Genomic DNA, 22975 nt, shown 5'->3' on the forward strand with positions numbered 1-22975 from the left:
CAGAATTCTTGCGCCTCTACGTAGCGGGCCGCAGGCTGAGGATTACGTGGGATTCCGCCGGCGGGTCTTCTCCAGGACTGTGCTTGGTTTTGCAGCGTTTAGGGGACACTCTGGTCTTTTGTGCCCTAGTTGCTTACATCCAAAGCACCGCATAGGTTGTGAGTAGCCCCGCAAATTGAACCGGGCTCTCTGAGGGTAGTTCGTGGCTGGAGGTCGTGTAGTATAGCGGTGCGCCAGGGTTTGGTAACTGGCAGCTGCTGGGGTGACTGGGGGTCTGTACTCCACTCTAGCAGGGGGCTTAGTGGTAGCAGTGTCCAGTTTGCGGGCATCCGTATACTCATCTGCCAAGCGAGCCGCTTCATGCAGGGTGGAGGGTTTACGGTCCCGAACCCACTCTCAAACTCCTGCAGGTAACTTGTCGAAGCAATGTTCCAACAGGAATAGCTGCAGCACCTCTTCCCCAGATACGGCTTGGCACCCGCTATCCAGTGAGCTGCTGTGCGGTGCACCTTACATGCCCACTCAAGGTAGGAATCTCCAGCTAATTTAACAGTGTCTCTGAACCGCCTCCGGTATGCCTCCGGTGTAACCGCATACCTGGAGAGCAGAGCCTCTTTTACAGTATTATAATCCCCGACTTCCTCATCTGGAATGGCCCGAAAAGCCTCACTGGCCCGGCCGGATAATTTTTCGGATAATATCATGACCCAGTCCTCTGCGGGTTCCTTGTGTAGTGCACATTGCCTCTCAAAATCCGCAAGGTACCCATCAATCTCTCCTTCTGTTTCCAGGAAGTTTTTAAAAGCTGCAAAATTTACTTTTCCCTTTTCTACTGGGGTTGCTGTGACTTGGGCTGCTGCAGCGCCACTTTGGCGAAGTAGGTTGGCCTCCACAGCTGCTATGACCCGGTCGATAATTTCCGCCGATGGGCTGGGGCCATAATGTGCCAGTCTTATTTTAACCGCCCGATCAAAGCTTGCTTCTTCTGGGGTTCTGTCTGATATGCTGGGCCCATTGGTTCCTTCCATCTTAGTCATTATTGTAATAATCCCCCTCTTCCTGAGGTTACTGGCTTGTGTAGTTGCTCTTCTGGGCGATAAGGTTCATTCCGTCGCTTGCCACCAATTGTTACAGTACCAACAGGATACCAAGGGTTAACACCAGATGAACAATGTCCTGAATATGGGATCAGCAACTCACAACCCAGCCAGTTTTCCCCCTTAAACATGAGACCAGGCTCCACATTGCAGGTTTAAAACAGAATGTACTTTATTGAGGGTTATGTGCCCAATATATATGCAGGTCTGACCCCAGATGGGGGGTTGAAAGAATATTGTACATTAGATAGAGGGAAAACGCCCTTTGACAGGCCACAATTGAATTACATTACTTAAGCAGATAACAAGTTAAACACAAGACACACTTGATCCTTTCTTATCACTAGGCGTCTGCTCTCTGGATGTGATTAAACAATGGGAATGTTTATCACTAGACTTAATTACAGCACACAATAGCTGATGCCAGCAAACCTGTCTTTTAGAAAATAGCTTCTTAAAGCTGAACAAAGTTAACTCTTTCAGTACTGACAGAAGGAATAATTTGAATAATTTGAATGGCCTCAGCGCCTGATGGGAACCTATATGCCTGGGGGCGGGTGACTCCTAGCAGTGACCCAAAAATGTAATGCAAAGGAAAGGATGCCCAGGCGCCTATCCTAAGGGGCTAGGTAATAGTGTATATAAATAATAGCAACTTTATTACATGTAGATAAAAAAAGCCGTGATTAGACAGTAATTAAAAGGCAATGTAGTTGATAGTATAATCTAAACTTCATGGATCCATGATCAATTTAAAAAGTTAAAACAGATAAACAATCAATAAAAACAATGGTAAATACAAAAACAATGGTCAGATAATGTACAATCAAAATTTGAGAGCCAGACAGTCCCAAATAAATCTGAAATATATAAATATACGAAATATATAAAAATAAAAATAAAAATAAGTCCAGAAATACAAAAATATATATATAAAAAGTCTAAAGTCAATCCAAAATGGTGTCTACAATCCTGTGATGTGTGTGAGAAACCAAAAAAACATCAATAAAAATTCCAATAAAAAATATAAAAATAGTGTAAAAAATAAGAAAAATACGTATGTTCCAAATTTGGTGTGTTCAATAAATATGATCCAAAAACATAGTCAAATCCCAATAGGAGGTGATGTGTTCAGGGGAATGGTGGTGGTGTAACAAAATAAAAAAATGACGATGTGCTGCAAAGTCCCAAACTACTATAAGAGTTTAAAAATCAAAAACAAGATGAAACAAGTGACAATAACCGATCCACCTGTGGAGAAAAACAGGAACAAAATATAGTGCAGTATGTACTAAAAAAATGGCGAATAATGCAATAAGGCTTACCAGTGCTGGTCTACGCGTTTCGGCCTGTACTAGGCCTTTCTCAAGACTGGTTTATGCTTATTAATGGTGGCCTTATATAGGGTGTTTAACCGGAAGTCGTAGATTGCTTTCACTTCCGTTTTTCTTTTTCAGACAACAAACTAGTTTAGACTTAAACTTCATTTTGCGGTTCTAAATAGTTTGCGGTTGTGGATAATTTAGGGAATACACTTTTTAGGGGTGGTTTATTTAATGGTAAAGTGTATAGCAGAGCTTTCCAAACTTTTCATGTTGGTGACACACTTTTTAGACCTACATCATTTCGCGTCACATTAATTCAGTTGTACTAGCAAACAGGAGGTTAAACTATTTTGTTTTAAGAGATACGGACACATACATAAACTACATAATAACAAAATGTATTTACAAGTAACAGTATGTATGTGCAATAATTAATAACACCAATAGCTACTTACTATTTTAATGGGATGTATGAGGTTGATGGGATGAACACAGTTTCTGAATATTTGGTGGAATGTTAGATAAAGACACTCACATTACATCATCAAGCATTTTAGGCTTCCACTTCCTATCCATATATCACTAGCAGGAGCAGCAATGTACTATTATTTGGAGCTAGCTGCAAAAAACCCCAACCCTTTGACTTCTGACTTCAGCTCAGCGTTTAAGATGCCACCCTTAGAGCTCTGCGAGTCTTACTGACTACTGCACGCGCTGCAAACACACTGCTATCCCACTCACTGACTACACATGCAGTCACGAGCCGATTGTGGAGACTACACGTGCAGTCAAGAGCTAATGTGCAGCCAAAGCCGCCAATGGGAATAGTTTCTGTTCCCGCTGAGCTGCGCCAATAGGGTAAGATGATCTGTGACGCACTAGGTATCAATCACGTGTCAACCACGTGATATGCGTAGCATGCAGGCAGAAAGTTAGAAACCAAATTTTTTTTTTCAATTCTAAACAATTTGTGTTGAAGCAGAGACACACCTACACACTGCTGCCGACACACTAATGTGTCCCGACACACAGTTTGGAAAGCACTGGTGTATAGTATATATTTCTTTAGTGGGCTACGTTAGCCTCGTGACGTCACTTCCGGTCCTGGTATTGGTTGCGATCTAGAAATAATGATCGTTTGTGTTTGAATGGAGGTATATATACTCAAATTTTTGTAAGGGAGTGTCATCTCACTCTTGTGGTTATAGAAATAGATCCCTTGTGTACAAATTTGAAATTTGAGAGTATTATACGTTGGTCCGTAATTAGACAAACCCGATTGGTCGTGACGTCACGACTTAGAGTAGGCGCTTTTGATTGGCTCTAAGGAAGGTGTGTCTATGTTTTTTAGTGTATATTGGGGCTACGTGATTGGCCGTAGTATAGAATTACGTGATTGGCCACATTACGGAGGTGTGGGATTTCTTTCACTTTTGATTGGAGATGAGAGAAATGATTTATTTAAACGGAAATTCTTGGTAAAAAGATACCAGATTTTCGAAATTCAATAATGTCATACTTCTTACTGGATCTGCGCGATTCAATGTTGTTGTAATTACTCGATTTTTAGCTGTATATAAATAAATTGTATTAAAGTGAAATGGTGTGTTATAGAACCTTCTTTATCTTTTTCTTTTCTCTTTGTTGTTAGACAAAAAAAAGAGTAAGTTTAAATATCGTCTGCATCTGTTGGATGCGGACAATTGTTACTTTCTTTAGCTTGATGCACAAGATAATAAAGGGATTCTTTAGCATTGGTTATGAATCACATTAGGAGTGGGGATAGCGTTTTTTTAAATTACTGACACTTCTGATATAGTGGAGATTCAATTGATAAAGTCTCATTATGTGTAAAATGAAATCAAGAGTCTGTTATGACAACTTCTGGTGTTTGTCTTCCTAATAGGTGAGTTCTGTTGTATTGCTTATGGATTGAATTAGGAGTGAAGAAAGCATATTCCACAAACTGACAGTTTAATGAAGAAAATACTAATAAAATCCCCTTCCCTTCGAATTGCTTTCTTATTATGGAATAAGTATTAGAAATAACAACAATAGCAGCCAAAGGTGTTATAATAGAATTTTCACTTTACATACAATTAGATTTTATTAGTATTTTCTTCATTAAACTGTCAGTTTGTGGAATATGCTTTCTTCACTCCTAATTCAATCCATAAGCAATACAACAGAACTCACCTATTAGGAAGACAAACACCAGAAGTTGTCATAACAGACTCTTGATTTCATTTTACACATAATGAGACTTTATCAATTGAATCTCCACTATATCAGAAGTGTCAGTAATTTAAAAAAACGCTATCCCCACTCCTAATGTGATTCATAACCAATGCTAAAGAATCCCTTTATTATCTTGTGCATCAAGCTAAAGAAAGTAACAATTGTCCGCATCCAACAGATGCAGACGATATTTAAACTTACTCTTTTTTTTGTCTAACAACAAAGAGAAAAGAAAAAGATAAAGAAGGTTCTATAACACACCATTTCACTTTAATACAATTTATTTATATACAGCTAAAAATCGAGTAATTACAACAACATTGAATCTCGCAGATCCAGTAAGAAGTATGACATTATTGAATTTCGAAAATCCGGTATCTTTTTACCAAGAATTTCCGTTTAAATAAATCATTTCTCTCATCTCCAATCAAAAGTGAAAGAAATCCCACACCTCCGTAATGTGGCCAATCACGTAATTCTAAACCACCCCTAAACAGTGTATTTCCTAAATTATCCACAACCGCAAACTATTTAGAACCGCAAAATGAAGTTTAAGTCTAAACTAGTTTGTTGTCTGAAAAAGAAAAACGGAAGTGAAAGCAATCTACGACTTCCGGTTAAACACCCTATATAAGGCCACCACTAATAAGCATAAACCAGTCTTGAGAAAGGCCTAGTACAGGCCGAAACGCGTAGACCAGCACTGGTAAGCCTTATTGCATTATTCGCCATTTTTTTAGTACATACTGCACTATATTTTGTTTCTGTTTTTCTCCACAGGTGGATCGGTTATTGTCACTTGTTTCATCTTGTTTTTGATTTTTAAACTCTTATAGTAGTTTGGGACTTTGCAGCACATCGTCATTTTTTGATTTTGTTACACCACCACCATTCCCCTGAACACATCACCTCCTATTGGGATTTGACTATGTTTTTGGATCATATTTATTGAACATACCAAATTTGGAACATACGTATTTTTCTTATTTTTTACACTATTTTTATATTTTTTATTGGAATTTTTATTGATGTTTTTTTGGTTTCTCACACACATCACAGGATTGTAGACACCATTTTGGATTGACTTTAGACTTTTTATATATATATTTTTGTATTTCTGGACTTATTTTTATTTTTATTTTTATATATTTCGGATATTTATATATTTCGGATATATTTGGGACTGTCTGGCTCTCAAATTTTGATTGTACATTATCTGACCATTGTTTTTGTATTTACCATTGTTTTTATTGATTGTTTATCTGTTTTAACTTTTTAAATTGATCATGGATCCATGAAGTTTAGATTATACTATCAACTACATTGCCTTTTAATTACTGTCTAATCACGGCTTTTTTTATCTACATGTAATAAAGTTGCTATTATTTATATACACTATTACCTAGCCCCTTAGGGTAGGCGCCTGGGCATCCTTTCCTTTGCAGTACTGACAGAAGGGTCTGTCACACCTCGTGATCAAAATAAGAAACTGTATAGATATAACAGGCATAGCGATAGGGACCAATCAATACAAGATGGCCTTATTCACAGACGACGTGATACTGACTTTGACGAAGCCCCTACTGTCATTACCCCCTTATACTCCACGTAACAGCGATTTAGTACCTTATCAGGCTATAAAATAAACGATAAGTGCAAGGCAATAGGCATTCACATACCAAACTCCACCAAAAAATTACTTGAGATCAGCTTCTCTTTTAAATGGGCAAACAAGCACATTAAATATCTAGGAATAAACATTACAGCAGATGGTCATAATCTCTATCGATATAATTACAAACCCCAAATGACTCACATAAGACAATTTATGACTAAATGGTCCAAATACAAAATCTCATTACTGGGACGGATTGTAGCGACTAAAATGACGACCCTGCCGAGATTGCTCTATCTCTTCAGATCGCTACCCATCTCAGTTCCACTTACAGACCTTAACAACCTACAAAGGGACATCCAGGCCTTCATTTGGTATAATAAAAGAGCAAGGATAAACAAGCAAATATTAACTAGATCAGGGGGTGGGTTGGGCCTACCACACTTGGTCTCATATTATAATGCTTCCAGAATGGCACAAACTGCCCTGTGGCATAATAGATCGGCCGATATCCAATGGATACAATTAGAAGCGGACATAATGGGAATAGATGATATAGCCAAACTACTGTGGACGGCTAAGATAAATTGACCTTATAAGGGGGGAAGCTATATAGCTATTGCACACACCTTGTTCATGTGGGATAGAACCACCAAACTTTTTCCGTTACTAAATAATAACTCGACAGTCGCCCCACTGATAGATCTAAACTCCTCCTTAGATAAAATAGTACAAGGTAAATGGATAAACAGGAGCTTGTACAGGATAGCTGATACACTTGTTAATGGTAAGTTCTTCTCGGTACAACAATAAAATGAGTTAGACCCATCTGATAACAACACCTGGTTTTATTATTTCCAATTGAGATCAAGAGTAGCAGAGGTGCTCGGAAAAGCTCTCACACATAGCTTTACATCTTTTGAAATTCTCTGTCTGTCAAAACAAAGACCAAGAGATCAATGGCCAAATTGTGCCCCATATTTAATAAGTCATGCCCCATTACCAAAACAGCATTTATGCACAAATGGGAAAAAGAATAAGGTAAAGAATGGTCAGCCCAAGTATGGGTCGAAACACTGCGAAGAGGGACCTCATTTACTATTAGTTCCCCACTACAGGAAAATTACATAAAGGCTGCATTTAGATGGTATCTACACCCCTCCAGATTAATCAAGACGGGAGGTAAGGATAATAATCTTTGCTTTAGAGGTTGCAGGGAGGAGGGGACATATCTACATACATGGTTGAACTGTAGTAAAATACAACCCTTCTGGAAGGACACAGCTAATTTACTAGGTAACATTTTTGACAAAGAGATAGAATTACTCCCTGAGTACGCACTACTGCACTTTCCAGTTACAGGACTTACCACTAGCCAAAATAAGTTGATAGCTATAACCTGCACAGCTACCAGAATGTGCCTTGCCAAATACTGGAATACAGAACCCCCAGGATTCTTACTCATAGAGCGAAAAATAGACCTCTTCTATAAGATGTCTAGTCTGGCAGCTGACCTACTAGCGACTAAGGACCAATTCCTCACCATATGGGAGCCATGGATTATGCTCACAGAAGCTAGAGGTAGACGCACTTAGGCAAAAGTGAGATAGAATTCACACTAACGGGTAATGTGATTAGAATTGTACGACTACACACTAACTAGTTGTGAACAAATACATTTGTTGATTTTTACTTGTGACATATTTTAAATGTTTTTGAGAAGTTTCGAACTGCACGTTGTTAGAAACAGTTTGATTCTAATATGTGAAGAATTGTTGTATTGAAAGAAAAATGTAAACTGTAAAATGTAAGGTACCATATGACAATAAAAGCAATTTTAACAACAAAAATAAATTAAAAAAAATGAGTTGAAATGAATCTAAAATTACAAAAAATAAAAAAGTCTAACATTATAGAAAATAATAAACCAACGGCCAGATTACGAGTTTTGTGTTAGGAGCTATGCGGTGCTAACGTGCAGTTTTGTCTCACCGCTCACTTACATGCAGCGCTGGTATTACAGGTTTTTACAAACCCAGCGTTTTGCTCCCTATCGCACTGCAATACCAGCGCTGCTTCAGTAAGCGGTGAGCTGGTTGTATGTGCTCGTGCACAATTTCCCCATAGACATCAATGGGGAGAGCCGGCTGAGAAAAAGTCTAACACCTGCCAAAAAGAAGCGTAAAACTCAGTAACGCAGCCCCATTGATTCCTATGGGGAACACACATTTTATCTTTACACCTAACACCCTAACATGAACCCCGAGTCTAAAGGCCCCTAATCTTACACTTATTAACCCCTAATCTGCTGCCCCCGACATCGCTGACACCTGCATTATTCTTATTAACAATGAGAGGGGAGGGAATAGGCGCTAAAAAAGCTGAATAGGCAGGGCTTCTAAATATAAATATATTAAAACAATTTATTATACAACAATGATAATAAAAGCAATGTTAATAGAGCAATGATAATAAAGCAATGATAATAAAACAGTTTATGGATCCATGATGGGAATACAATAGAGATATCTGAGTAAATACAAATGGATAAAATACAATTGTTATGGTACCAATAGGATACCAAGGGTTAATACCAGATGGAAGATGCCCTGAATGTGAGATCAGCAACTCACAACCCAGCTAATTCCCTCCTCAAACATGAGACCAGGCTACACATTGAAGGTTAAAACAGAATGCTCTTTATTGAAGGCTATATGCCCAGTATTTATGCAGGTCTGACCCCAGATGGGGGGTTGAAAGAATATTGTACATTAGATAGAGGGAAAACGCCCTTTGACATGCCACAATAGAATTACATTACTTAAGCAGATAAACAAGTTAAACACAAGACACACTTGAGCCTTTCTTATCACTTGGAAGTCTGCTCTCTGGATGTGATTAAACAATGTGAATGTTTATCACTAAAACTTAATTACAGTACACAATAGCTGAGGCTAGCAACCTTGTCTTTAGTAAATAGCTTCTTAAAGCTGAACAAAGTTAACTCTTTCAGTACTGACAGAAGGGTCTGTCACATAGCTCCCTCCTAGTGGAACACTCCGGCAGACCCGGCTTGACCCTTTGACGGGTCAACCTGGGGATGACCGGACTAGGAGGTGGTAGGCATGTCAGTTTGCCGGGACAATCCATCTGTATTCCCGTTATGAGAGAGCATTCCTGCCCGTATAAATAAGGGTTCAACTTCTTCAGTGCCCAGACCAGGGCTAAACAGTCCTTCAAAATCTTATCAGCTTCTTTACGTGGTTTTTGTACCTGCTCTTTATAGGTATCCACAATCCCTTCATACTGACATAGGGTGCCCTTGAGTTGCTGCACCTCACTATGAGCCAGCGTCAGCTTCTCCTCCAGTGTCGCTAAGTTTGTCTTTAATGCTTCATGTTCCACTCTCAAGCTGGTGTTTTCTGCAGTCTGTCGGTGCAGCTTGTCTAGCAGAGATTCCTGTTCTAAACGTGCTTTTTCCTCTGCGCTCCTCTTCTCTCCCGCTAGCACTGTTAGGAGATTGTTTATCGTGACCATTTCATCCTCTACTTGACTCTTCTCCTTCATCAGCGCATTGTAACAGGACTTCCACGTATCAATAGCGGATAGAGATTTACTGAGCTCAGCGTCCTGGGGCTCAGCAGCAGGTGGGTCAGTCTCTGCGGCATGGATCTGGGCACGGGTAGTCACAGGGTTAACATCGGTGGGACCCATGGGATCATAGGCAGAAACAAGGGGGGCCAAGTTATTTCCAAGGAGAACATCAGCAGGTAAGTCCTTCATGACCCCCACATTCACAGGTCTAGCACCCACTCCCCAATCCAAATGTACCTGGGCAACAGGTAGGCGGAACACAGTGCCCCCTGCTACCCTCACAGCCACAGTGTCTCCAGTGTGCTGTTTCTCAGACACCAAGTTCTTTTGAAGCAAGGTCATGGTAGCACCAGTATCCCGTAGACCACTGACCTCCTTCCCATTCACTTTAACCAGTTGAAGGTTATTCTGGTGGGCAGCTTGCACGGGGTCTGCTTCATGTAGGATGCCCCAGCATTCTTGCTCCTCTACATAGTGGGCCGCAGGCTGAGTGTTACGTGGGATTCCGCCGGGGGGTCTTCTCCAGGACTGTGCTTGCTTCGCTGCATTTAGGGGACACTCTGGTCTTTTGTGCCCAAGTTGCTTACATCCAAAGCACCGAATAGGCTGTGAGTAGCCCCGTGAATTGAACCGGGCTCTCTGAGGATAGTTCGTGGCCGGAGGCCGTTTGTATAGCGGTGCGCCGGGGGTTGGTAACTGGCAGCTGCTGGGGTGACTGGGGGTCTGTACTCCTCTCTAGCAGGGGGCTTAGTGGTAGCAGTGTCCAGTTTGCGGGCATCCGTATACTCATCTGCCAGGCGAGCAGCTTCATGCAGGGTGGAGGGTTTACGGTCCCGAACCCACTCTCTAACTCCTGCTGATAACTTGTCAAAGCAATGTTCCAACAGGAATAGCTGCAGCACCTCTTCCCCAGATACGGCTTGGCACCCCGCCATCCAGTAAGATGCCGTGCGGTGCACCTTATATGCCCACTCAATGTAGGAATCACCAGCTAATTTAACAGTGTCTCTGAACCGCCTCCGGTATGCCTCCGGTGTAACCGCATACCTGGAGAGCAGAGCCTCTTTTACAGTATTATAATCCCCGACTTCCTCATCTGGAATGGCCCGAAAAGCCTCTCTGGCCGGCCGGATAATTTTCCGGATAATATCATGACCCAGTCCTCCGCGGGTACCTTGTGTAGTGCACATTGCCTCTCAAAATCCGCAAGGTACCCATCAATCTCTCCTTCTGTTTCCAGGAAGTTTTTAAAAGCTGCAAAATGTACTTTTCCCTTTTCCACTGGGGTTGCTGTGACTTGGGCTGCTGCAGCGCCGCTTTGGCGAAGTAGGTTGGCCTCCACAGCTGCTATGACCCAGTCGATAATTTCCGCAGATGGGTTGGGGCCATAATGTGCCAGTCTTATTTTAACCGCCCGATCAAAGCTTGTTTCTTCGGGGGTTCTGTCTGATATTGTCATGATCCTCCTATTCCACCTTAAATGTGTCAAGCAAATACTTTATACCACCTTTACATCTTGTTAACTTCCTACCTGAACCCAATATAAACCTGCTTCCTCCCATGGTCCTTTGCTGGTTTATTGAAGTGTAATAGCTACAGTTCCAGTCCTTACCTTTTCTACAGCATAACAGGATTTAAACTGTGTATTTATTTCCTTTTCTATCAGCATACCTCTACTTCAGCTGGAGCTGACATTACATAACTGCAGCAGGACTTCACTCCACACCTCCCCCATCCAGGGTCTGCTTGTGAGTATTCCTAACAACCTGGCGTGACACGCCACTCAGCAAACAGGAAACGCAGGGACCACAGCCTTCACACTGCTCACCAAGCTGTACACATCGCACTCACAGCAGCTGCTGTTTGCTTAAAGGGGAAATCTCATTCAGCGACTTCTGGACAGGTGCTGTATATACTTTCATAAAAACACTGTGCAACTCTCTTCTGAAGTAAACTTAAACATACTACAAGTGTAAGATTTGTATAGTGAAGCTGCTTGCATTTAACCGTGAACTATCTCTACTAACTGCATCCTGATGTACATTTAACCTCTGCACTACTGTTTATCTCTGTATATCCATTGCTACGAATACCTGCCAAAGTCAACTCCCACTAATAGACACTCCAGTTACTGGGAGCTAGCTGTCCGGCAAAATTAACAACAAGTGTTATACAGTTCACTAAAAGCATATAGTGTACTGTCATCCTCAACTCTCGTAACACATCCTCAATTTTACATGATATCTTGGTAATTACAATTACAAGTGAGTTGATTGTTACATAATAAACCAGCCCTATATAGTAGCCATGGAGCCCACTGATGTCACTCCCCAGCTACACAGCCTAAATCAAAGACTGGATAACCTAACCCAGGCTTTCAGGGATTTGCAGGTGGAAAATCAAAGCCTTAAAGCTTGCTTGAGGGAAGTGTTATCAAATAGAAACTCTGGAAATGACCATCATGCTGAACCCCAGGTTTCATACCCCGAAAAGTTCTCAGGGGACCGCTCCACTTTTCGTCAATTTCGTAATGCATGCTTATTGCTTTTCGATTTACGCCCTAGGACCTACCCCACTGACAGGGCCAAAGTACTAACCATCCTATCATACCTTAGGGGAGAGCCAAGGGTCTGGGCTGACTCTTTCTATGAGTCACAAGACCCAATACTGAATTCCCTGGACTGCTTCCTTAAAGCCCTCTCCTCTCTTTATGATGATCCCTACCGCCAGATTACAGCTGAGGGCAAACTCAGAGGTTTAAAACAGCTTAAAGCCCCAGTTGAAGAGTATATCACTCGTTTTAGGATATGGGCCAGAGATTCCCTCTGGAATGAGGTTTCTCTGAAAAAACAGTATCGCCTTGGTTTATCCGAAGACATTAAGGATGAACTCGCCAGAGTAGGTATTCCAGACCGCCTGGAAGAACTGTACATCCTTACCACTACTATTGACCGTAGACTTAGGGAGAGGAGGCAAGAAAAAAGCCCCTCTAACCCCCCTCTGCGCACGGTTTTACAGACGCCATCTACTTCACCACCTGAGCAACCTATGGACATTAGTTTTCTATGTGGACCCCTCTCTCCACAAGAGAAATTGAGACACCGTACATTAAATTTGTGCATGTATTGCGCATCAGCAGACCATGTTGTTAAGGAGTGTCCACTACTACTTAAACAGAAGATAGGTAAGGTGCACCCTTTCAACCATTGCCTAAACACAAAAAATATTGCCACTGCCTATCTAACATTACCCTTATCCTTGCAGTGGGAACAACACAGGATAAAGTGTGAAGTCATCATAGATACCGGAGCATGTGCCAACTGTATTGATTTGAGTTTAGTCACTGTTAATAAAATACCTTCTTCTTTCAAAAACACACCTCTGCCTCTCAAAGTTATTGACGGTTCACATCTACCATCTGGTCCTGTCATGCAACAGACTATTCCCTTACTGGTTACTACTGCCTCTGGTCATTCTGAGACCATTACCTTTGAAATTATATCATCCCCTCTCTATCCTATAGTTCTGGGAATTACCTGGTTACAGTTACACCAACCCACGGTGCATTGGGACACACTTACTCTATCCTTTCCCTCTTCTTACTGCTCTAAGACCTGTTTCCCAACCGCTCATTTACTCACTACCTCTGCTCCTTCTATTCCTCCTCAGTATTCAGATTTCTCTGATGTCTTCGATCAGAAAGAGGCCGAGTCATTACCTCCACACAGGTCCTACGATTGCCCCATTGACCTGTTACCTGGAGCCACCATTCCCTACGGCCATATCTATCCCCTGTCCAGACCTGAGTTACAACATTTAAAAAACTACATAACTGACAATTTAAAAAAAGGTTTCATCCGTCCCTCCACTTCCCCTGCTGGTGCCGGCATCTTTTTTGTAAAAAACAAGGACGGGTCCTTGCGCCCTATTATAGATTATCGTGAATTAAATAAACGCACGATAAAGAACAGGTACCCGCTACCTCTAATCCCAGAATTGGTTGAGAGGTTGAGTGGCGCTACTATATTTACCAAACTAGACCTTAGGGGCGCATACAACCTTGTTAGAATAAGGTCCGGGGACGAGTGGCTGACAGCATTTAGGACTAGGTATGGTCTTTTTGAATATACTGTTATGCCATTCAGTCTGTGCAACGCCCCGGCGACATTCCAGAATTTTATCAACGATATCTTTAGGGACATCTTAGACACTTTTCTGGTGGTCTATCTTGACGATATTCTAATCTATTCTTCTTCCCTTTCAGAACATGTCATACATGTCAGGCAAGTGTTGTCCAGACTAAGGTCACATAGGCTTTACGTAAAATTAGAGAAATGTCTCTTCCATGCTACAGAAGTCTCATTCCTAGGTTACCGTATCAGTCAAAGTACCATTATGATGGAAGACAATAAAATCAAAGCCATCACATCTTGGCCTACACCAACCACTATCAAAGAAGTACAACGCTTCTTAGGCTTTGCAAACTTTTGCAGGAGCTTTATCCGTAATTTCACAGCTATCACTAAGCCATTAACAAATCTCACTAAGACGACAAAGCCTTTCCTCTGGACCCCTCAGTCTCAAAAAGCCTTCAATGACCTCAAGTCCCTGTTTGTGACATCACCTATTCTTCAATTACCAAACAGCAAAGCTCAGTTCATATTAGAAGTTGACGCTTCCGAATATGCCATCGGTTCAGTTCTTTCTCAAAGGTCCTCTCCTGAAAAACAGATCCATCCTGTTTGTTATTTCTCCAGACTTTTAACACCCACTGAGTTGAATTACCCCACAGGGGAAAAAGAGTTATTAGCCATCAAGTCATCCTTTGATCAGTGGAGACACTTACTGGAGGGGGCAGAACACCCTATAACTATTCTCACCGATCACAAAAATCTCCAATACCTCCAAACCAATCGCACTCTCTCTGCTCGTCAACTTCGTTGGAGCCTCTACTTCTCCCGGTTCAATTTTACCATAAGCTACCGCCCCGGATCAAAAAACGGTAAAGCTGACGCACTCTCACGCAAGGACCATAAGCCCCACTCTGATCCTTCCTACGCAACTATAATCCCTAAAACATCCTTCATTGGTTTCATGTCCAAGGATTTTTCAGAGCTCAAAACCCAACAACAATTGGATCCCACTACAAGTTCCTACACTTTATCTATGGATGACAATGGTATCCTATGTAACAACTCTAAGTTTTATATACCTCCCTCTCTCCGTGACAAGGCTTTACAACTCACACATGATTCTACACTGGCTGGACACTTAGGTGTACAAAAGACACTGGATCTCCTACAAAGACATTTTTGGTGGCCCTCCATGAAAAACTCAGTAAAAGCCTATGTCAAGTCCTGCCCCACCTGTCAGAGACCTCTAAGCCTTCACACCAATTGCCTATTGGCCTGTTACAAAACCTACCCATTCCAGATTGCCCATGGAAAAGCCTCTCTATGGACTTTATCGTTGATCTCCCTAGATCCCAAGGAAAGACTGCCATATTTGTCGTAGTGGATCTATTTTCTCGTATGGCTCATTTTATACCAACTGACTCTCTCCTTACAGCACAACAAACCGCCGAGCTGTTTATCAAAGAGGTTGTGCGCCTTCATGGATTACCTACATCTGTATTGAGTGACAGAGGCTCGCAGTTCACCTCAAAGTTTTGGAAATTTCTCTGTTCCTCTCTTTCCATTCAGCAACATCTCACCACCTCATACCACCCGCAGTCAAATGGTCTCTGTGAGAGGACAAACCAGTGGCTAGAGCAGTACTTAAAATGCTTCTGCTCTAGCACACACGAATCATGGGTCTCCTACATACCTCAAGCAGAATTCGCATACAACAATACTACTAACTCTTCTACCGGATTTTCACCTTTCTATATCAACTCAGGACTCCATCCACGGTTCCATCCCTTATCATCCTCTCACACTCCTTGTCCTCAAGTTAATGATCTCATCAATTCTATTAAACTAACATACAATGTGGTCCAAAGCAATATCAAGCATGCACAAGCTTCTCAAAAGCGCTACTATGATTTACGGCATCGTCCACAACCAAATTACAAGGTTGGGGACATGGTTTGGTTGAGCACAAAAAATCTTAAAATACCCTCACCATGCAGGAAGTTTAACAATCTCTTTGTTGGTCCTTTTCCAATTGTAGCCATTCGCAACCCACTTACTGTTACCTTACAGCTCCCTGCTACTTATCGCATCCACCCGACTTTTCATATATCATTGATCAAACCCTGTGATACCTCTCGTTTTCTGCCTCTTCCTGCTCTGGTGTCCCCGACGCCGGATCCCGAATATGAAGTACATTCGGTTTTGGACTCTCGTCGATGCAATGGACAACTGCAGTACCTTGTCCATTGGGCTGGGTTTGATTCCTCTGAAGATTCTTGGGAGCCTGCAGCCAACCTCTCGGCTCCCCAGCTGGTGTCTCTCTTTCATAGGCGCCATCCCGATCGTCCCGCACCCTGATCCCTTCTTGATGGATCTTTGGGGGGGGGATGTGTCATGATCCTCCTATTCCACCTTAAATGTGTCAAGCAAATACTTTATACCACCTTTACATCTTGTTAACTTCCTACCTGAACCCAATATAAACCTGCTTCCTCCCATGGTCCTTTGCTGGTTTATTGAAGTGTAATAGCTACAGTTCCAGTCCTTACCTTTTCTACAGCATAACAGGATTTAAACTGTGTATTTATTTCCTTTTCTATCAGCATACCTCTACTTCAGCCGGAGCTGACATTACATAACTGCAGCAGGACTTCACTCCACACCTCACCCATCCAGGGTCTGCTTGTGAGTATTCCTAACAACCTGGCGTGACACGCCACTCAGCAAACAGGAAACGCAGGGACCACAGCCTTCACACTGCTCACCAAGCTCATTGGGACCGGATCTCTGTGCTGCACACATCGCACTCACAGCAGCTGCTGTTTGCTTAAAGGGGAAATCTCATTCAGCGACTTCTGGACAGGTGCTGTATATACTTTCATAAAAACACTGTGCAACTCTCTTCTGAAGTAAACTTAAACATACTACAAGTGTAAGATTTGTATAGTGAAGCTGCTTGCATTTAACCATGAACTCTCTCTACTAACTGCATACTGAAGTACAATTAACCTCTGCACTACTGTTTGTAGACTGAAGCTGTTTGCATTTAACCCTGATCTCTCTCTACTAACTGCATCCTGATGTATATTTAACCTCTGCACTACTGTTTATCTCTGTATATCCATTGCTACGAATACCTGCCAAAGTCAACTCCCACTAATAGACACTCCAGTTACTGGGAGCTAGCTGTCCGGCAAAATTAACAACAAGTGTTATACAGTTCACTAAAAGCATATAGTGTACTGTCATCCTCAACTCTTGTAACACATCCTCAATTTTACATGATATCTTGGTAATTACAATTACAAGTGAGTTGATTGTTACAGATATGCTGGGCCCATTGGTTCCTTCGGTCCCTGGTACTCCTTCCATCTTAGTCAGTATTGTAATAATCCCCCTCTTCCTGAGGTTACTGGCTTGTGTAGTTGCTCTTCTGGGCGATAAGGATCATCCCGTCGCTTGCCACCAATTGTTACGGTGCCAACAGGATACCAAGGGTTAATACCAGATGGAAGATGCCCTGAATGTGAGATCAACAACTCACAACCCAGCTAATTCCCCCCTCAAACATGAGACCAGGCTCCACATTGAAGGTTAAAACAGAATGCTCTTTATTGAAGGCTATATGCCCAGTATTTATGCAGGTCTGACCCCAGATGGGGGGTTGAAAGAATATTGTACATTAGATAGAGGGAAAACGCACTTTGACATGCCACAATAGAATTACATTACTTAAGCAGATAAACAAGTTAAACACAAGACACACTTGAGCCTTTCTTATCACTTGGAAGTCTGCTCTCTGGATGTGATTAAACAAATATATAAAATACAATATAAAAAGCCTAAGTGTATGCGAAGAAATTAATCTAAAAGCTATTTCAGTCTGAAGACCAAAGGCGCTACTAAAATGAGTGGTGTAGTGAGATACACAAACAAAAACACTACATACAGTGAGAGTGCAATAAATGGTAAAAATAAAACAATGCAAAATGATAAAAGCAGTGTAGTTATGGGAGTAGAAAAAAAAGGTGGTGCCCTAAAATAAATGATAATAGTAAGCCCAGGTACCCCAAATGACTGATAGTCTTGAGAAAGGCCTAATATAGGCCGAAACACGTTGACGACATACTGGTGAGCATATTTTCTACAACACTACACTGTGTACAAACAGTTTTGCACTATTGTATTCTCTTTTCTCTTCACAGGTATTTTTATTGGATCAGCCAATATGATTGAAAAAATCCTATTGGCTGATGCAATCAGCCAATAGGATTGAGCTGGCATTCTATTGGCTGTTCCAATCAGCCAATAGAATGCAAGCTCAATCCTATTGGCTGATTGGATCAGCCAATAGGATTGAAGTTCAATCATATTGGCTGATCCAATCAGCCAATAGGATTTTTTCTACTTTAATTCCGATTGGCTGATAGAATTCTATCAGCCAATCGGAATCTAAGGGACGTCATCTTGGATGATGTCACTTAAAGAGATATTTATTACGAAGAAGCCGTCGTTTGAAGAGGATGCTCCGCGCCGGATGTCTTGAAGATGGAGCCGCTCCACGCCGGATGGATGAAGATAGAAGATGTCATCTGGATGAAGACTTCTGCCCGTCTGGAGGACCACTTCTGCCGTCTTCGTTGAGGACATCTTGCCGCTTGGATGAAGACTTCTCCCGGTAAGTGAATCTTCGGGGGTTAGTGTTAGGATTTTTTTAAGGGTGTATTGGGAGGGTTTATTTTTAGGTTAGGGCTTTGGGCCTGCAAAAGAGCTAAATGCCCTTTTAAGGGCAATGCCCATCCAAATGCCCTTTTCAGGGCAATGGGGAGCTTATGTTTTTTTAATTAGTATTTTATTTGGGGGGTTGGTTGTGTGGGTGGTGGGTTTTACTGTTGGGGGGTTGGTTGTATTATTTTTTTTTACAAGTAAAAGAGCTGATTACTTTGGGGCAATGCCCCGCAAAAGGCCCTTTTAAGGGCTATTGGCAGTTTAGTTTAGGCTAGGGTTTTTTTTTTTTATTTTGGGAGGGCTTTTTTATTTTGATAGGGCTATTAGATTAGGTGTAATTAGTTTAAATATCTTGTAATTTGTTTATTATTTTCTGTAATTTAGTGTTTGTTTTTTTGTGATTTAGCTAATTTAATTTATTTAATTGTATTTAATCTAGTTAATTTATTTAATTGTAGTGTAAGGTGTTATTGTAACTTAGGTTGGGTTTTATTTTACAAGTAAATTTGTCTTTATTTTAACTAGGTAGTTAGTAAATAGTTAATAACTATTTAATAACTATTGTACCTAGTTAAAATAAATACAAACTTGCCTGTAAAATAAAAATAAACCCTAAGCTAGATACATTGTAACTATTAGTTATATTGTAGCTATCTTAGGGTTTATTTTATAGGTAAGTATTTAGTTTTAAATAGGAATAATTTGTTTAATGATAGTAATTTTCTTTAGATTTATTTAAATTATATTTAAGTTAGGGGGTGTTAGGGTTAGGGTTAGACTTAGGTTTAGGGGTTAATACATTTAATATAGTGGTGGCAGATTAGGGGTTAATAAGTATAAAGTAGGTGGCGGCGATGTTAGCGGTGGCAGATTAGGGGTTAATAATATTTAACTAGTGTTTGCGAGGCCGAAGTGCGGCGGTTTAGGGGTTAATATATTTATTATAGTGGCAGCGATGTCCAAAGCGGCAGATTAGAGGTTACAATTTTATTTTAGTGTTTGTGATGCGGGAGAGCCTCGGTTTAGGGGTTAATAGGTAGTTTATGGGTGTTAGTGTACTTTTTAGCACTTTAGTTATGAGTTTTATGCGTTACGTATCTTGTCGGTAGAGGGTGTACCGCTCACTTTTTGGCTTCGCAGGACAGACTCGTAATACCGGCGCTATGGATGTCCCATAGAAAAAAGGGTTTACAAAGTTTACGTAAGTCGTTTTGCGGTAAGGCCAAAGAAGTGTGCTGTGCCCCTAAACCTGCAAGACTCGTAATAGCATTTGTAGTGAAAAAGCAGCGTTAGGACCTGTTAACGCTACTTTTTCAGCTTAACGCAAAACTCGTAATCTATCCGCAAATTATCAAAAATTAAAAAAATTAAACCTAATCCCTATGAAAATAAAAAAGCCTTCTAATCTAAACTAAATTACCAATAGCCCTTAAAAGGGCATTTTGTAGGGCATTGGCCTAAGTTAAACAGCTCTTTTACCTTAAAAAAATTCTAAGTCCCCCCTAAAAGTAAAACCCCCACCCACCAAACCCCCAAAATAAAAAATACCTAACACTAAAAAATCCTAAATTACCCATTGCCCCTAAAGTAGCATTTGTATGGGCATTGCTCTTAAAGGGGCATTCAGCTCTTTTTCAGCTATAAGCCCAAAAGAGGTACTCACCGTTCCTGAAGTCCGATGGAGAAGGTCTTCTTCCAGGCGGCGGTGAAGTATTCTTGGAGCCTGCAACTTCTTCCATCTTCATCCAGGACCAAAACGGCGCGGAGCAGAGATGACCGCGGAACTGAAGACCAGCAACCACGGAGCCATGTAGCGTGGAGGATACTCTTCGTAAGATCACCGCCATACACTGAATATTGAATGCAAGTTACGCGTTTAAACATGGCGTCACTTGCATTCCTATTGGCTGATCCTCCCCTGTAGCCCATCACTGCAGAGCATTCCTCCCCTGTAGCCCATCACTGCAGAGCTTTCTTCCCCCGTAGCCCATTACTGCAGAGCATCACCCTCCTGTAGCCTATCACTGCAGAGCATCACACTCCTGTAGTCCATCACTGCAGAACATCACCCTCCTGTAGCCTATCACTGCAGGGCATTCCTCCCCTGTAGCCCATCACTGCAGGGCATTCCTCCCCTGTAGCCCATCACTGCAGGGCATTCCTCCCCTGTAGCCCATCACTGCAGAGCATTCTTCCCTTGTAGCCATCACTGCAGAGCATTCCTCCCCAACTGCCCATCACTGCAGAGCCTTTGACAACCTTTAGTGTCGATGACCTCTCACCTTTCAGTGTCTCTTCCTCTAGAGGTCTCCTGGATTCCAGCTCTCTCACACGCTCAGAGTACACTCGTATGATGTCATCTCGCTTTTGTAGTTCTGTTTTCAGATGCTCTCGCTCTCTCTGCCATTCCTGTCGCTCTCTCTCTACCTGTCAAAAAGTGAAGCTTTTACATATATATATATATATATATATATATATATATATATATATATATATATATATATATATTTATTTTATACAGGTGGTGAGAGTCCACAATGCATTACTCCTGGAAATTAGTCTTTCCTGTCACTAGGAAGAGCTAAAGATTCCCAAACCCTGAGAGCTCTATAAAACCCCTCCCACCTTACTGGCACCTCAGTCTTGTCTTTGCCTCAGCTGGAGGAAGGTGAAGAATGAAGATGTGCTTATTATTATTCAGTGAGAGGGGTTCTTGGACTGATTTGAGGCCCATTTCCCCTCAGAGTGCAGTGTGCTTGTCAGACGGTTGTATGGAGTATGGGTAATGACTCTTTTTTCACCTCATGGGACATTAGTCACTAGCCTTCCACGGGTGTTGCAGGGAACTGTCCTTTGCCTCCTCCTGCTGGGTCTTCAGTATACTCCTATTCCATATCCTCTGCTGATATGTTTCATCACTGGCTTGGTTTTCTACTGGTTTTACTGGTAGATGAGTTTCTTATGGTAAGTATTATTATTATTTGGCACTCTCAAAGCCTTTTTGGTAATTTGTATATATATTTTTAGTATACATAGCCTTGAGACAGAATATTAATGTGTATTCCCCTTTAAATTTTTTGACGTGCAATAAAGTTTTTTGCTTTTCTTCCCCACGTGTCGACTTTCGGGTTTGTGTGCTTCTTGGCGCATGTAAGCCCTCAGGATTGTGCACGCTGGATATTTAGCTTGTATAGGACACTCGTTTTTTTGACGTGTGTCAAACTTCAGGTACTTTTTTTTTTTTTTAATGTGCTCTTTCTCTTTATCCAATGTTGGTTAACGTGCGCTTTCTTCCTTTTCTCTTAGGTGCGCTACCTATAGGTCGGATTTGTTTCCTCTGTATCATAGTGCTTTATCCTACATGTCGGATCATGCACCTTTGCATAGTCATTTTTTTAAGCAGTTGCTTTTGGAGGGGGTAATTTCCATTTCGTCAAGAGCTCCTTGTGGGGATATAACTATATTTTTGTTCTTATACACATTACTACTTTTGTAGTTTTTTGCTGCTATAGAGCTTTTTGTTTCTGTGCCGTAACCTACTTTAGAATCTGAGCTTTTGAACACTTTTCTAATCAGTGTTACATGTGTTTATAGTAAGCAAAAGATTATGAATAGCAGTATATGGCCAGCTCCAGTCACAATCAAACCTAGGTGGTGCATAAATCAGTGTCCTAGACTGAGCATGAATGCGGTGAGCGGCTCCCACTCCACAGCGTGGAATACAAACAGTCCGCAAAAGCAGCAATCAGAATGACCTCCTTCCACAAGGCCGGTTACTCACCGCCCTTTGTACTTGGAAACTGTGCTGTCAGATAGGTGATAATGCTGTTCATCACTTTCAGATCCGAGGTGGGTAAATCACTTCTGTAGCGACTACGATACACCCCTTGCTCCACTAGTCCTGTTGAACTTCCGGGTACTTTGTTACGTCACGGACACTCCTCCACCATATGACAGATGGTGCTCCAATCAGCATCAGCTGAACCACAAAAGGAAAGTAAGGTGCCAGGCAATCAGGGAATATCAATAGCAGTCAAGAAAAAATCAAGCCGCCACGCTTTCTGGATAAAATGTCCAGTCCATATCTTTATTAAGTCATATTAAAAACTGTAAGATCACGCCTAACATGTTCCGGCATCATTGCCTTAATCTTAAACATTACCTGGAGCATATTTGTATTGTTTAAATGCATTTGAATGCTGCTCTCGCTTCTAAAGGTGTTACTGCTCTTTTTGTTTGTTCCTT

The 22975-nt window shown here is 41.5% G+C and overlaps 1 protein-coding gene across 2 annotated transcripts in view; it reads right to left on the bottom strand.

The window, feature by feature from the left end:
- LOC128641830 (smoothelin-like protein 1) overlaps positions 1 to 22975 on the bottom strand; it is a 141895-nt gene that overhangs the window by 64921 nt on the left and 53999 nt on the right. For both annotated transcript variants that reach the window (XM_053694380.1, XM_053694379.1), the window contains exon 4: positions 21013 to 21157. In XM_053694380.1, coding sequence (XP_053550355.1) covers positions 21013 to 21157 — 145 coding nt within the window. The remainder of the gene's footprint in view (positions 1 to 21012; positions 21158 to 22975) is intronic.

This window comes from Bombina bombina, chromosome 11 (assembly GCF_027579735.1).
Source record: "Bombina bombina isolate aBomBom1 chromosome 11, aBomBom1.pri, whole genome shotgun sequence".
In the NCBI taxonomy this organism is placed as follows: domain Eukaryota; kingdom Metazoa; phylum Chordata; class Amphibia; order Anura; family Bombinatoridae; genus Bombina; species Bombina bombina.